This window comes from Sinocyclocheilus grahami, unplaced genomic scaffold (genome assembly GCF_001515645.1).
Source record: "Sinocyclocheilus grahami isolate Dianchi unplaced genomic scaffold, SAMN03320097.WGS_v1.1 scaffold566.1, whole genome shotgun sequence".
NCBI lineage: Eukaryota > Metazoa > Chordata > Actinopteri > Cypriniformes > Cyprinidae > Sinocyclocheilus > Sinocyclocheilus grahami.
Genome location: NW_015505745.1, coordinates 677,063 through 692,380, shown reverse-complemented (window position 1 = coordinate 692,380; position 15,318 = coordinate 677,063). Strand labels below are relative to the sequence as shown.

The window sequence follows — 15,318 nt, the reverse complement described above, 5'->3', positions numbered from 1 at the left end:
ATACTTTTTTGCCCCACTGTATATATATATATATATATATATATATATATATATATATATATATAACTCTCTACATATATAACTACATTACTACATAATATATTACTACATAACTCAATTCAAATGAGTTCCCACTTGGAGTGGAAAAGAAGCAATTTTGCATTTTAAACAGGCTCAAAAACATACCAGAGTGCACATCCATCCTGCCCTGATTTCATAAAGTTAATCTGCGCACAGTTAACGCACAGAGTACATTTGTTTGGCATTTACCTTGCCTTTCAAAACGGGAAACTGGCGGACGAACGTCACAGATGAATATTCAGCAGGCCACCACGGATATTGATGCAGCAAGAGATTTAATGTGGCTCCCAGGAAGGACGATGACGTGCTTTCCATTTTCCTGTTCAGCAAGGTCTTTTATTGCTTTTCAAAAGAGCTCTTGAGTAATATGGATCGGCATTAAATGGCACGCCAAACTGAGCATTAGAAAGCACTGACTCGCTCATCTTCATTCCACACCTGGTCATTTTTCACGACCCAACAGTGGCAGTGAACATCTTGCTAAGACGTGACTGGCTCTTCTAGCTGCTTCCCTTACATATTTGTGCTTATATAACCAATATGCATGTAAAAACACACACAGAAGTCAAAGAGGAATAACAAACTTTCACACTATTTTATGAGACCACTACTAAAGACCAGCATGATTTGGTGCAGAACTGAGTCACATCTTTCAGGGTAAGTTAGTCAGTTTGCCTCAAGGATCTAAACAGTCAGCTGTACATGCTGTCTATTTCAACAGTCTTCCATGAAGTTCAATGAAAAAAATCAACTCTTTGCAATTTAATGGCCCTCTAAATAGTATTTATATATATATTGAATAATAATATCCACCATCCCTAAACAGTCTCTTCTGTAAACACAGAATTATGTTTCCCATTTTTACTTGGTTTTTATTTGATAAAAAAAAATTTGTTTCATGGAGACAATTAGACTAAATAGTACATTATCTACACATAATATTACATAGAAATCCAAAACAAGCCAACTAAACAGTTAACTAACGAACTATGGCCTGGTTAATGTGCCGGAATGGATAATGGCCAAATTTTCCAGTTTAAAATATTATAAGCTTTAAGATAATAGTCTGCACTTTTGTATCCTAGATATATATATATAAAAAAACATATTATTAATCCATTAGTCTGGTCTGCTCCTTTCATACATGCACCCTGTGTTAGATCTTTTCTTCAGATAACGTAACCAGAAAATAACATGAGACTGTTCATATGTTTGACGCCCACAGCTCGAATTACATGTCTCTTACATCACTCACTACACAAACAATAATGTTCAGCTCATTCCACAGTGGGTAAAACAGACATCTGTGTACACATGCAGTACGTGAGGAAAAAGAAGGTCACAAATAATCTCATTAATTTTCTTGTTGTGTTCTAAAAAATGCATAGGTTGTTTCTGAGGCAGCCCTCCCCATGTGCAAACACGTTATGAATTTAAGAATCACGCCAATGCATCTCCACTTTTGTGTCATTGTGAAAAACGGTAAAGCTGCAACTACATCCATCTTCCCACACGCCAGCTAAAGTTGCTTATTCACTTAGCGTGTTAGTTTAATCATCATTGATTCAGCCTTATATTCCTGTAGGGATACAGGAAGTTCAGGTTTCTCCCCCATAGGAACATTGTTTTTGCTCCTCTGAGAAAAGCTGTGCCCACTAACGTGAAGCATGACATGCCAAAGCCACAGGAAGCAAATCAGCTGCATACTAATGCCGACAAGATAGCTGCTTATAGCGGACTTGCGCTCAACAGATCAGGGTCACAAGGTGCGGGAGGCAAAGATAAAGAACACCTTTCACGGGAGACGTCTCGTGGGACAGATAGCGCTGTGAAAGTAGATGACGAAGGTGCCGTTACAACCAGCTGCTGCGCTTCAGAGATGTTGTGCATTAAAGATGAAGAAGTCAGTAATGTGGTGAGAACGAGAGAGAGAGAGAGAGAGAAAACATAGACTCTTCGGATAATTGGAATTCAGATGCCGTCTAAGGTATCCGAGGCCGAGGGTGAACTGGGAGAGCGTATTGCGTTGGTATGAATACATTATGAACTTGTGCACGCCGATGCATCATGCAATCATCTCCGCCAGATGGAACGGCGCACGGACCAGCTGCATACTAATGCCGACAAGATAGCTGCTTATAGCGGACTTGCGCTCAACAGATCAGGGTCACAAGGTGCGGGAGGCAAAGATAAAGAACACCTTTCACGGGAGACGTCTCGTGGGACAGATAGCGCTGTGAAAGTAGATGACGAAGGTGCCGTTACAACCAGCTGCTGCGCTTCAGAGATGTTGTGCATTAAAGATGAAGAAGTCAGTAATGTGGTGAGAACGAGAGAGAGAGAGAGAGAAAACATAGACTCTTCGGATAATTGGAATTCAGATGCCGTCTAAGGTATCCGAGGCCGAGGGTGAACTGGGAGAGTGTATTGCGTTGGTATGAATACATTATGAACTTGTGCACGCCGATGCATCATGCAATCATCTCTGCCAGATGGAACGGCGCACGGAGCGTGGCCCATCAAACCCTGCCGGCTTGTCAGGGAAGATGTATGGATGCCCCCACCTTCCTGGAACTCATTCCCAATACTTATTCCGCTCATTTTCCCTGCAACAAAGCCTGTCCCTTTGGATCTCCATCTTCCTCTTCATCTCGTTCCCTCTCTCCCCGAGCCCTCACTTTTCAAGGCTTCTCCCTAGGCGCAATTGTTTTCCCGAGCCCCACTTGGCCAGCGCCAGGTGGTGTGCCAACGTTCCATTCCATCCCATCAAATGATGCGCGTGCTGAAGGGACCTGCATCAGTCTGTGCTCACTCAAGAGTTACCAATCCACCCAACCACCAACCGCAGCACACAGCAACCTGTGCACTCCGATATTTAAAAAGATTGCACTCGTCCGTCAGGCTCTTTCCGCAGCACGCCCAACCGAGATGTTATTTCTGGATTACAACAGATGAATGAATCACTCCACCTCTTAAACGCACTGTTGGCAGTAACCTTTAAAAGAAAGTGATTTCACACTATAGCTACCCACTTTGATGCCAGTCGTGCCGACTTAAGTGGATACTGACGAGTGGGCACTGTTAGTTTTACAGTGTGGCTATAATGTGAGATAATGCGTTCCTGGAGCATTTCTGCAGTAAATAGGAAAGGCCGGGAGCCATCTGCTGATCCATTTCAAAATATGGTCTTGCGTCAAAGGAAAAAAAAAAAGACTGACCAATAAAAACAGATGCAGCGTTTAGAATGGAAGCCACTTTTTTTTCCTTCGTCCTCTTCTTCAAAATGGATTTATCTCAGCGTCTGTTTTAACCATCTGTTGAAATAAGGCCCCACTGGCATGAAGCGCAGAGGAAGAAAACAAGTGTAGAGGAACAATAAAAGTGATTCACAGTTGCCGTTACGCATCCGTTGAAATCGCAGAGATTTGTGCAGTATCATGTTGCCAGACTTTAAAAAAAGAGGAAAAGGATAAATCCTTAAAGGCTGTGAGAGTGAAAGACCTCACAGGGGAACTCGCATAAAAAAACACTTGTAATCTTCTCTCGTGCCTCATCTACACACAGACAATCATAATTGAAATGGGAACAATTAAGGTTTTGCCATTACACTACAAGCACAACTGCAATTTCCAGCATCTTTTGAACAAACAGTAAATAATTATTTACTGACTTCTAATCTAGAGAGGCAGAATTAAAGCATTTTTCAATAAAAGGCCTTTCATACTGAGATTAGTGCTCTCAAACGTTAGTATGAAGCTCGTCCAACTCTCAAGTCAATGACTCACTCAGCTTCCTGGCATGAGCAGATGCCAGCTGAAAAGCGGGGAGAAAGAGAGAGAGAAACAGAGAAAGACTGCACATGCAATATGGCTCAGCACCTAGACACATGGTTTTAACTGGCTATCCACCAACACTGCTGTGTTTTTCACCGTGTCCCTCATTAGCAGCGTGTAGGTTAAAGTCACACACGTCCTTGTGGGATTTGTGCTTGGTCCACAAGCAACACTCTGTCGTTGAAAAAGTTTGTTTGGTGAAAACAACATCACATAAACAGACAGTGTTGGGCAAGTTACTTCCAAAATGTAATACATTATATATTACTAGTTACTGTCTTTTGAAAGTAATTAGTTAAATTACAATATTACTGTCTCTGAATTGTAATGCGTTACACTACTTTTGAGTTACTTTCACCAAAATATCAACAGAAGTATTATAAAATACCAAAATGTAGTTTATTGCTGCTCATTCTACACCCAGTGGAGGGTAATGTGGTAGGTCTATATAGCATACAATTATAAAATCATATTTAGATGCCGGTATGTAGGTCTACATTAATGTTACGTTGTTGTTTAGGTTAAACACAGATAAGCAGAAACCACATTATTACATTCATAAATAACACCGGTAAATAAAGCGAAATGTTATAATGTACAAACAATAAACACAATACCTAGCCTATAGGCAAATTTGAACGGTTTCAGAAGAAAACAAGAATGAAAAAATATAAGTTGCTAAACAAGCCAAAACTAATTAGCTAATTCAATGCCAAACTGAAAGCAAACGGCGTTATTGTGTAGCCTACCTCTCTCATTCGGCATTAAAAAACATTCTCAATGAGGAGTAGCCTAAACTAATAGCCTAAATTTGAATTATCCTCACAGTTTAACAAAAAAAAAAAATCATAGTCTATATGACTATGCCCATAGTCATATAGACTATGATTTAACAAAAACAGATTTTGTTATTTTCAGTTAAACTTTTTTTCTCTTCTCTGACCCCGCAGCTCTCTCCGATAGCTTACTATTAGTGGCACCAGTCCAGGTGTTTCCAGGTTTTACTCGTGCTATTTCTCCATGTTGAGAGTTTGGTGTCGCACATATTGCTAAGCATTCTTATCCTTTTCTCCGATAAACTGAAAATAACAGGAGTGTGTCCATCTCACAAATGTAAAATCCGTCTCTGCAGTCAACTTAACCATCTAATTCCAGCAACAGAAGATAGACAAACTATTTTACCCGCGGAATTTTTTCTCTGGTGCTGTTTTGCGGTGTTAGTAATATGTTGTTGTAACTTACGTTACTGAGTTTGTAACGAGTAATAATATTACCCAAATTTGATTAGTAATGCGTTATATTACTGCGTTACAGCAAAACGTAATATACTACTGTAATATTATTACTTTTGTAATGCGTTACTCCCAACACTGTAAACAGAATGTCACATGGCCTGAAAAAGTTGACGTTCATATCTTGTGATAGACTGATATACATTGAGCAATATCTGGCCATTTTGAGATTGTAACTTGGCAGATTAATACAAGTGGTACTTTCCTCTTGTGTCCATTCCAGAATCTACAATCAGCCTTATCAACATTTCTTTGTTTTGGAATGTTTTTATGTATCTTTTAACAGCTCATGAGACTTCATGGAGTCAACTTTGTCTCACAAGTTTCCCATAAAAAAAAAATAGACATGAAACATAAAAATAGACATGAAAATAAAGTCAAATATGAGATCTCTTGAATATCTTTTTTTTTCTCCTAGAGAGCAATGAGATGATGGAAAGTAAATGATTAAGAAGAGATCTCAAACACGTCTTACACTGCACTCAGATTTGCCAAAAGGGAGATATATTAAATATGACCTTAAATATTTCTCATTAGATTCTCCCAAGATTAATGGATTGTTAGATTGTTAAAGGATTGTTAGAGTTTTTATTTTCTGGGGTAAGTGTGAGGTTAATGAGACATACAAAAGTCTTCTTTTGCTCTCCATTTAATCTCATCTGCTGACTTTGGTAAATGCACCATCATTCAAACATTTTGATACATCTACTCATTCATTATTATCACTAATTTCTACACTTTAAAATAACAGTTATCAAAACTTGACACTTTTAATGAAAACTTACCCTTTTGATAAAATATCAATATTAGTTTCGTAAAGAAAGTCACATGTAAGCACAATTTGAATTTGTCTACAAAACTTATGATGAACATTTAAGCATAAGCTTTTGTATAAAAGGTTATTTTTTTTAATTAAAGAGAAACATCAAACTGACTGGTCGTCGCATATGTGGCCATATCATTTTATCAATTGTAAGTATATTTGGGTACACTGACATTAAATCATATTATGAATATATCAGCAACATATTAGCCACTGAATAACCCATATTGGTCAACAACATGCAACTACTGACAGCCTAACAGAAGTCTAAACTGAAAGAAGCCAGAGAACTTCATGAGGTTTCCACAGAGAGCCCTGGAGGTTCTCAGAATGCTACGAGAACACACGTCAGATGCTTCATCCGTATCCATATACAGCTCCTGTCCTCTCCTGCAACTCAAGCAGTCTGCAATTACCTTTGCACTCTGCTCATTGCCCTCAGCACCACTCAAACCTGCAAATTGCAGGCCTTTATCAACTTGTTCACTTTATTCATTTCAGCCACTTAATCTCACTGGCTGTGGCAGCTACGAACGGATGTCTCTCCACACTTGGCAACAAAAGTGTTGCAAAGTCTCTGATGCTAGGACGAGTCGAGCCCACGGCGGTGGATGCCAAATCAATTTTCGACAGATAATAAAGAGGCTCAAGCTTTACATGAACAAAATGCTACTTTACAACACTCAAAAATGTGAGCTACTAATATATTGCTCTCGCTAACTGAAAACACAGCTACTTGATAAAATAATAACTGACAGGCACAGAGGAGAAGGGGAGGGGGGGTGATAGCGAGAAAAAAGAAAGACCCTGGCGGCAGAATGACGGTTTATTTCTGCTGGGACCTTTGTCTGCAAATGTTTTGAAAATATCACATGACAGAAGCCATGTGTTCAAAATTAGAGTGAGTTAAGTCCACTGCGCAGAAAAATATGTCGACAATTTATGAAACGCAGTCCTGGATGGAGATTTACTAAGTAGAACCAGATTCAGAAAACAACTACCCCCCCCCCAACTCCCCGGCCCAATTACTGTGCACACACACAAACTGTCTCTTTTTCTGTCTCTCCCTCCCTCCTCCTCTTCCCCTCCACGAGACCTTAAAAATGATTCGAGTCACATCTGGCAGGCAGGAGACGCAGGAGATGGTGGAGTATGACCTTACGTCAGGGCACTTCCACCCTGAGCGCTTTTCTGTGTGTGTGCGCATGATTGTGGCACTGGCAACAGTCTGCTAATGGCTTTCAGTACAAGGAACTGAGGCGTAGCTCCAGGCAATGACTGCCCCTCAACCGATTGGCCGCCATTACTGAGTGGCTTCTTAATGACTAAATACACTCTAGAGAGGCTGTCTTTAATGCTTAAACTTGGGTCAAAAGCCTTGTTGCCATACTAGGCAAAAAAAAAAGAAAAAAAGAAATTGCATCTTATACAACAGTGTCTCTAACAAAACAGTTACAAAGCTAGAGGTAGAGATAGTTGTTTTCATATTACCCAAGAGAACAAGCTTTATCTCGCAGGGCTCAGACAAAATTTTTTAAATCAATTAAGGAGCCATTGGCTCCTATAAGAAACAAAATTAGGCGTCAAATAATTTTTTTAAGTGCCACAGAATAAACATGTTTATTATTTTTTAACACTTTAACATTTCAGTCATATTGCCATGTGTTTACGTTTCATCTTTTCTCGTCTTTATCAGCATTTTAATCCATCTAGTAGATGTCCTGGGAACTAAGGTTCACTTAAAGTGGGAACTAAACATCTTTTCCAACTTGAGAATTATACAGTCACAAAGAATTGTTTATTACACAGAATCTGTGCCAATATCATGGACCATAACAATATATATTATATTGCTAAAATCCACACAGCTGACAGCTTTACCTGTCATAGTTTGTTCAAGTTGTGCATGAAATAGACACTGCTTTTCTGCACTTTTACTTTGCACGTTTCCGTCATTTTCGATCTCTCTCAAGCTGCCACAACTGGAGCTGCTTTTAGCAGGTGTGCCGTAAACTAAACAAAAGATGTGATTGCAAAACAATCATGAAAAAAGGCATTACATGCAATTTTTTAAGTCATAACGTAAATTTATACAGAAAAACTTGCAAATGCAACCGTTTTAGGTGCAGTCTGATTACAACAGCTACAACAGCTTAACACACAAGTAAAATATTGCAAACTGACAAAGTGCATCAGAAAACGTACAAAAACGCAAAAAAACTACAAGACTACAGGAGGAAAGGTTATTTCCATATTACCCAATAGAAGACCTTTCTCTTGTTATAGTACCATAATGCAGCATCAATGTATTGAGAACTGAGAAAGTGAGATACAAATGTATTGTAAAAAACGTCTCCAGGTTACGCATGTAACCATGGTTCCTCGAAGGGAACGAGATGCTGCGTCGAAACGCTAAAGGAACACCTACAGCGTGACCCCCCTCAACCGATTGGCCGCCATCACTGAGTGGCTTCTTAATGACTAAATACACTCTAGAGAGGCTGTCTTTAATGCTTAAACTTGGGTCAAAAGCCTTGTTGCCATACTAGGCAAAAAAAAAAGAAAAAAAGAAATTGCATCTTATACAACAGTGTCTCTAACAAAACAGTTACAAAGCTAGAGGTAGAGATAGTTGTTTTCATATTACCCAAGAGAACAAGCTTTATCTCGCAGGGCTCAGACAAAATTTTTTAAATCAATTAAGGAGCCATTGGCTCCTATAAGAAACAAAATTAGGCGTCAAATAATTTTTTTAAGTGCCACAGAATAAACATGTTTATTATTTTTTAACACTTTAACATTTCAGTCATATTGCCATGTGTTTACGTTTCATCTTTTCTCGTCTTTATCAGCATTTTAATCCATCTAGTAGATGTCCTGGGAACTAAGGTTCACTTAAAGTGGGAACTAAACATCTTTTCCAACTTGAGAATTATACAGTCACATTTATTACATTATTACACAGAATCTGTGCCAATATCATGGACCATAACAATATATATTATATTGCTAAAATCCACACAGTTTACCTGTCTACCTGTCATAGTTTGTTCAAGTTGTGCATGAAATAGACACTGCTTTTCTGCACTTTTACTTTGCACGTCTCCGTCATTTTCGATCTCTCTCAAGCTGCCACAACTGGAGCTGCTTTTAGCAGGTGTTCCGTAAACTTAACAAAAGATGTGATTGCAAAACAATCATGAAAAAAGGCATTACATGCAATTTTTTAAGTCATAACGTAAATTTATACAGAAAAACTTGCAAATGCAACCGTTTTAGGTGCAGTCTGATTACAACAGCTACAACAGCTTAACACACAAGTAAAATATTGCAAACTGACAAAGTGCATCAGAAAACGTACAAAAACGCAAAAAAACTACAAGACTACAGGAGGAAAGGTTATTTCCATATTACCCAATAGAAGACCTTTCTCTTGTTATAGTACCATAATGCAGCATCAATGTATTGAGAACTGAGAAAGTGAGATACAAATGTATTGTAAAAAACGTCTCCAGGTTACGCATGTAACCATGGTTCCTCGAAGGGAACGAGATGCTGCGTCGAAACGCTAAAGGAACACCTACAGCGTGACCACGCTCTGAATCACACGTGTAATCAGTCCAATGGATGGGCGAGACGTCACGGGCGGGGTGACGTAGCGGAGCGTGCCCGGTGAGAGCGGAGCGCTTATCAGCCCCTCGAGAGCCGACTGCGCGAGCTCTGCTCCCCATTAACTTTCTCCTTACTTTGTGTATGTGGTAAGTGAACTTTCATGTACTGTAATGCAACAGGCTACCGCTAGCAAACGGCTAACCTTTTAGTGGCTCCGTATAACGCATTATTTGTTTCACGCTTCTGGCACACCCCTAACCCCGCCCCGGCCTCGGCCCCCCGATGTCATCGTCCATCACGATGTTTCACTGTAGACATCGTCCGATGCCAATTTGGTAGACATCGCCCAACCCTACCTGTGTTAAACATATACTGTATGAAAACATTGTTGATAACAAAAAAGCTACAAAACTACAGGAGCTTCTCCATGTTTCCATATTACCAAAAAGAATGACCTTTATCTCATTACGGCAGCATATTATTGCAAACTGAGAACATGCTTTAAAAACACGCATGGACGAAAACTCTCTTGCTAACTAAAAAGCTATAAAACTACATGCGCAGAGGAAGGAGCCAAGCTCTGCTCAGCACTGAGAGCTTCAGTCCCTGCCACAGATGGACGGCACTGTGTTTGGCACTCTGCCAGCGAGTGAACAGATTGTCCGTGGCGGCGGCCTGGAGGAACAGTAGCTCCAGTGCAGATGGGTGTCCGAAATAACCCAATGTCAGTTCTGCTCAAGTGTCCCTGACCTGGCACACGTGCCTGCTTACAGCTGCTTCCTCCAGAGCTTCCTCGAACAATTCTACACATGCACACACAATTCATAAACACATGGTTCACATAAAGGCCAATGTTCACAAACACGTTTCAATTGGCCGTTTGAAAAGAATCAATTGAAAACCCAGATCAAATCCGCAACATTCAGTGAGAAAAAAAGCATGAAATAGACACGTTGAAGAAGAGAATAAAGACATTCTTTGGTTCATATACTGTTCCTAAAAAAGCACAAATGTAGAAATGCAACCATCCATAACTCCTAGAAGATTTGAATACGATATCAACCATCATTCAGACTCGAGTCTGAAAAGCCACCACAGTTACACTGAGCCAAATACACAGACAACGTTACACAAGCAAGTTTAGAATGAGAAACAAACAGAAAAAGAAGTCGAGGGTGGGTAGATGGAGAGGGGGAGTTGGAGAGGTGGGCACCAGACGGGTTGGCTGGCAGAGAGGTAGTGGCCATGGTACACAGGAGAGCAGCAGTGCCAACAGAGCTTGTCTCACAACACCATCTGTGAAGAGCCGCACTGAGATCTCCCTGCAGCCTGCACACACACAGCACGCCAGCTGCCCTCTGCAACTCTCCTCTCTCATTTTCTTTCTCTCAGTCTGCTTTCTTTACTTTCAAGCTCCTGTACAGTGATTTTACTCTTTCTAGAACAGATCTCTGATCTTCCTGAACAGGGCTCAACAATGAGGATGTGAGAGAGATTTGATGGACCATCAGGTCATTGCTGCATTGTTTCCACATCTTACATTTATTGGTCTTGTATTTGAACTGTTATGTATTGTGAAAATAAATGTTTGGTTTTCTGTGATAAATGAAATGTTGCCAACTGTATCTAAGTGACTATGGTAAAGTTAAAAGGCTAATAGCTTTGTGATAGTCTTGGAAGGCTTATTGAAAAGGGCTTGTTATGTTTTGATCATACATTATCATTTTCATGCAATACTGTGTGCATGGATTTAGCTATCATGGAGTTACATTATAGCTGCAGAATTGACAGCTATTACTGCAAATTAAAAACATTTTGCATCAATCAATCAATAAAATACATTTAATGTAAAATAAAATAAGTAAAACGTGTGCATGACAGCAGAAAAAACAGCAAAAAAAAAACAAAAAAACTTTTTATTGAGCTCTGTATTATTGGATTCTATAAACAAATGTTTCTAGTTTATCAGCATTCCCTTGCAAGGTAGAGATTCCATTCATCTTAGCTTATCAGAAAAAGACATCAGCTGTATATATAAAATAAAATAAAAAAACACTGGGATCTCACATAAACAATAAATGCATCAATTAAAAAAAAAGTATATTATTTGAATAAGGTTTATGCACTTACTTTTCTTACAAGAGCAATCAATAAAGGCAAAAAGGCACAAATTGCCTTATATAGTCCACTTCTGTATTTTAAGATGCACAATTTCCAGTCACACACATTGAAAGCTTCCCAATCTCACCTGGCATCATGGATGATGGAGACAAACTGGATATCAAAGAGTCCAGGCTATTTTCTCTATTTCTGACAGCTTTCCTGTAATCTTAATCTCTGAGTCTTTCTGTGCTCTGCGAGGGGCAGGGGGTGACACAGGACCCCGAGGCCGGTACACCAGGTCTGAGCGAGAGTCGAGCAGCCTGTCCTCCTGCTTTCAGAGCCTGAGAGTGACAGATGGAGACCTGCCTCTCATTCTGCTCTGCTTCCAGGGATGCCCTGTACTAACGAGGGCACGTGTGGCCACTGGGGCCTCGCGTTATCCTGCACACGGTTGCTCTCTGAGCCCGTAGACTGAGACAATGACAGCTAGAGTGCACGCAAATGCGCGCTCACAAACACACACACACACGCTCTCCACCTCCTCCACTGACCCCTCCCAGCTGATGCGCGGCAGCCAAACAAAACACAGCACATGTAAGAGAGTGAGAGTGAGGGAGAGACGATAGATAGATAGATAGATAGATAGATAGATAGATAGATAGATAGATAGATAGATAGATGGATAGATAGTTAGACAGATAGATAGATTTGTGCTGTTTGATATAGAGATTTGCTGTGAATCTGTCCTCTCATATGCTTTGAATTAAGAGCACTCTTGCAAAAACAACCTTCTTCTGGTCAACCGACCAATCTGAGTTCAGTCACATCTGCTTCTGCTTAACCAGATTCACTTCATACTTCACAACTACATTCATATCAGATGAGAAAATATAGATGTGAGGTGAACAGCATGATTGCTCATGTTTGTGATGTCCAGATTATCAGATTTAGTTATCAACCTCCTGATTCATCTGTCTAAAAATTCACTGTGTGGATGCCTGAATGCTTCAGATCCATCCAAAATAATGGCATGTGGCCGTCCTGCCTGCATCAGTAAGCCTCCCTCCACCATTTTTTGCAAGGATCGGCAGGAACAACCTCATTAAAACCAAGAAAAATCAATTTGGAGAGTCCAAACAAAGGCATGCATCTGCCTCTACTGCTGTATTTTAAGTCTCTAGAGTGGCACTCTTCCTCCTCCCCCCCACACCCTCACCCCCCGCACTCATTCTTTTTTTGCTCTCTTTCTCAGTTTTGCTGTTTCTCTCTCTCCCCTTCCAGACTGCCATCACTACATGTGATTAACATATGTCTGGGCTTTCAGCCCCTGTCAGCTTGAAGGCATTTCTCCCAGTCGCCTTAAACAGCAGATGAGCTCCATGTGGAGGAAACACTCTAGAGAGAGAGAGAGATAGAGAGAGGGAGAGAGGGAGAGAGGAAAGGATGAAGACATGAGGGGTGGAGAGACGGATCTTTCCTTCTTGCACATTTAGTGGCACATTTCCTTCTCCTCATCAGCCTCCAACCTCTCTCTCCACATTGGGGGTTGAACAGTGTGACTTTGAGATAAACAGCACTGGTGAAAACAGAGATTTCGATGGCAGAGGCAGTTCCTGAGATTCACCACCCCAACAGTTTCACAGACATGGGTAATAATACAATACTAGAGATAATTGTACCTTAAATGTTCAATCACTGGCAAAAAAAGAGAATTACTTTTCTGGAAGTTCCTACTGGCATTGCGTCAAACAAAGTTGATTTGTTTTAATTGGCAGCGGTTGCATTCACATGTAAATTACGAACATTACCAACACTCCAACAATGCTAGATTTCCTCATTTGCTTTTTCCTGCAGCTTTAAATACTGAAGTAAAATGCAGTGTAGCTATCAAAGTCACAAAAGGCAATGTGTACTACAAGGTATAAGAAAAAACAATGCTATACTGACAGAAATGCTTTCAAACACCTCGTCATTGACGCCTGATGCAGCTCTTTCAGTAAACGTAAACATAATTGAACAATTCAAGGATGATCACTTACCATGAGGTAAAAAACAAACCCTTGCTGGCTGCATTTATATCCTGCAATGAAGTGTGTGAGAAAATGTCCTTTCAGCTTCCTTTCGTCAGTGCTTACACACCTTCACGTCCACTCACCCCCTTGACTCTAAAATCCCCAATTTCTCAAAAACAGCTACGTCCAGGATTTTATTGAGGCAACGTAGCAAACTAAATATTCAGGCTTTTCTGTGGCTTCCTTCCGTCCCCTCCCTCGCCTTAAACCAACGTGACAACCCTTTCAGAGTCGGTGGGAAGAGAATTTATTTCCAGGCCGGCTTGATAAAGGCCTGCTTTAGCAGTTGGCTGCATTAACAGACTGAAAGAGATGGAACGAGACAATGCAAGATGAGGAAACTGTGAGCTGAAGGGATTCCACTTCTTTCGTGTTCCAAGGACCAATAGCGCCAGCTTTTTCTTGACGGGCTTAAGAGCTTCATGAAAAGCCAGCGAGCATATGGATACCTCTTCTGCATGGTCTATCCCTGCGAGGTGAAGGTCCCAACTAGAAAAGAGGGACAGAGTTGCACACATGCAGTGTCCCCACATGCTCTGCCCCTTGACCTGTACTGCTCATTGACACCGGGAGAACGGTGTCTTTTGTTGTCCGTTGGCACTGAAAAAAGGGCCTAAATTAGTTTAGTTTTTCTTGTGCATTGTCTGCTTCTCGCCCCAACCCAAAGGGCTTGATTTTCCACACAGCTGGAAGCCATTAGAGCTCTCTGATGATCTGCTTGTACGACGGCTTAGCTGCAGAGGCTGCAATAAGACAGAAAAAGAGAAGCGGAGGAGGAACTTTGAAAGTAGAGACCATCATTAGATCAGCCAGTATGTTGCTGTCTCACAGAAGAAAACCTAAAGGGCATGACTGTCCAATAAAAGGATATGAATCACAGCGTAAAACAGACAGCAGAAACCATGTGAAGATGCTCCTTGCAGGAGCAAAATACTGGAAACAAGCAGCGAACATAGGAGTGCTTATGTTGTATCTTATGTTGAATCGCTACAAATACGAACAAGTGGGCATCAATGAAAACTCAAACAGGCTGGAAATGCCTCTGTTGATCTCTTGCGCTGTAATAAAGCTATAGTGAAATAGTCTGTATAATGCTGGAAATATAACTATGAATGGATGCCCTATGACATGCCCTGATCCCAATAACCCTCTCCTTTTATGCAAACAACATGGATAAGCAAAAATAAATAAATAAACGTAAGCAATGTGGACGCAGTTCAAAACAAAAATGATGCTAGAGTAGCAATATGTAACATTTGTTTGGCTGAAATACCCAACAAATTTTAATAATATGAGATGCAGCTTGAAGAACTTCACTGTGACTGGTTTATCACATCACTTGAGAACAGGACACCCTGAACAGCATGAAGAGTTCAATTACCCTAATTTAATTTAAAAACTTTATTTTCAGTTTCAGTTTTTGAAAATGAAATACTCAATTTGGTAAAGATTTGTTTTGGTGCATCACTACTAGTTTCTATATGTATCTTGTGCAAATTTAG

The 15,318-nt window shown here is 40.3% G+C and overlaps 1 protein-coding gene across 5 annotated transcripts in view; it reads right to left on the bottom strand.

Annotated features, from left to right (window-relative positions):
• The window catches only part of LOC107556395 (protein CBFA2T1-like), a 72,385-nt gene that overhangs the window by 33,808 nt on the left and 23,259 nt on the right, over positions 1 to 15,318 (bottom strand). Inside the window, exon 1 of one of the 5 annotated variants that reach the window (XM_016239501.1) lies at positions 11,890 to 12,238. The exons of the other annotated variants lie outside the window; for them this stretch is intronic. Within the exon in view, the coding sequence (XP_016094987.1) occupies positions 11,890 to 11,899 (10 nt within the window). The 5' untranslated portion in view covers positions 11,900 to 12,238. Of the gene's footprint in view, positions 1 to 11,889; positions 12,239 to 15,318 lie in introns of those variants that run through there. 5 annotated transcript variants of the gene reach the window in all.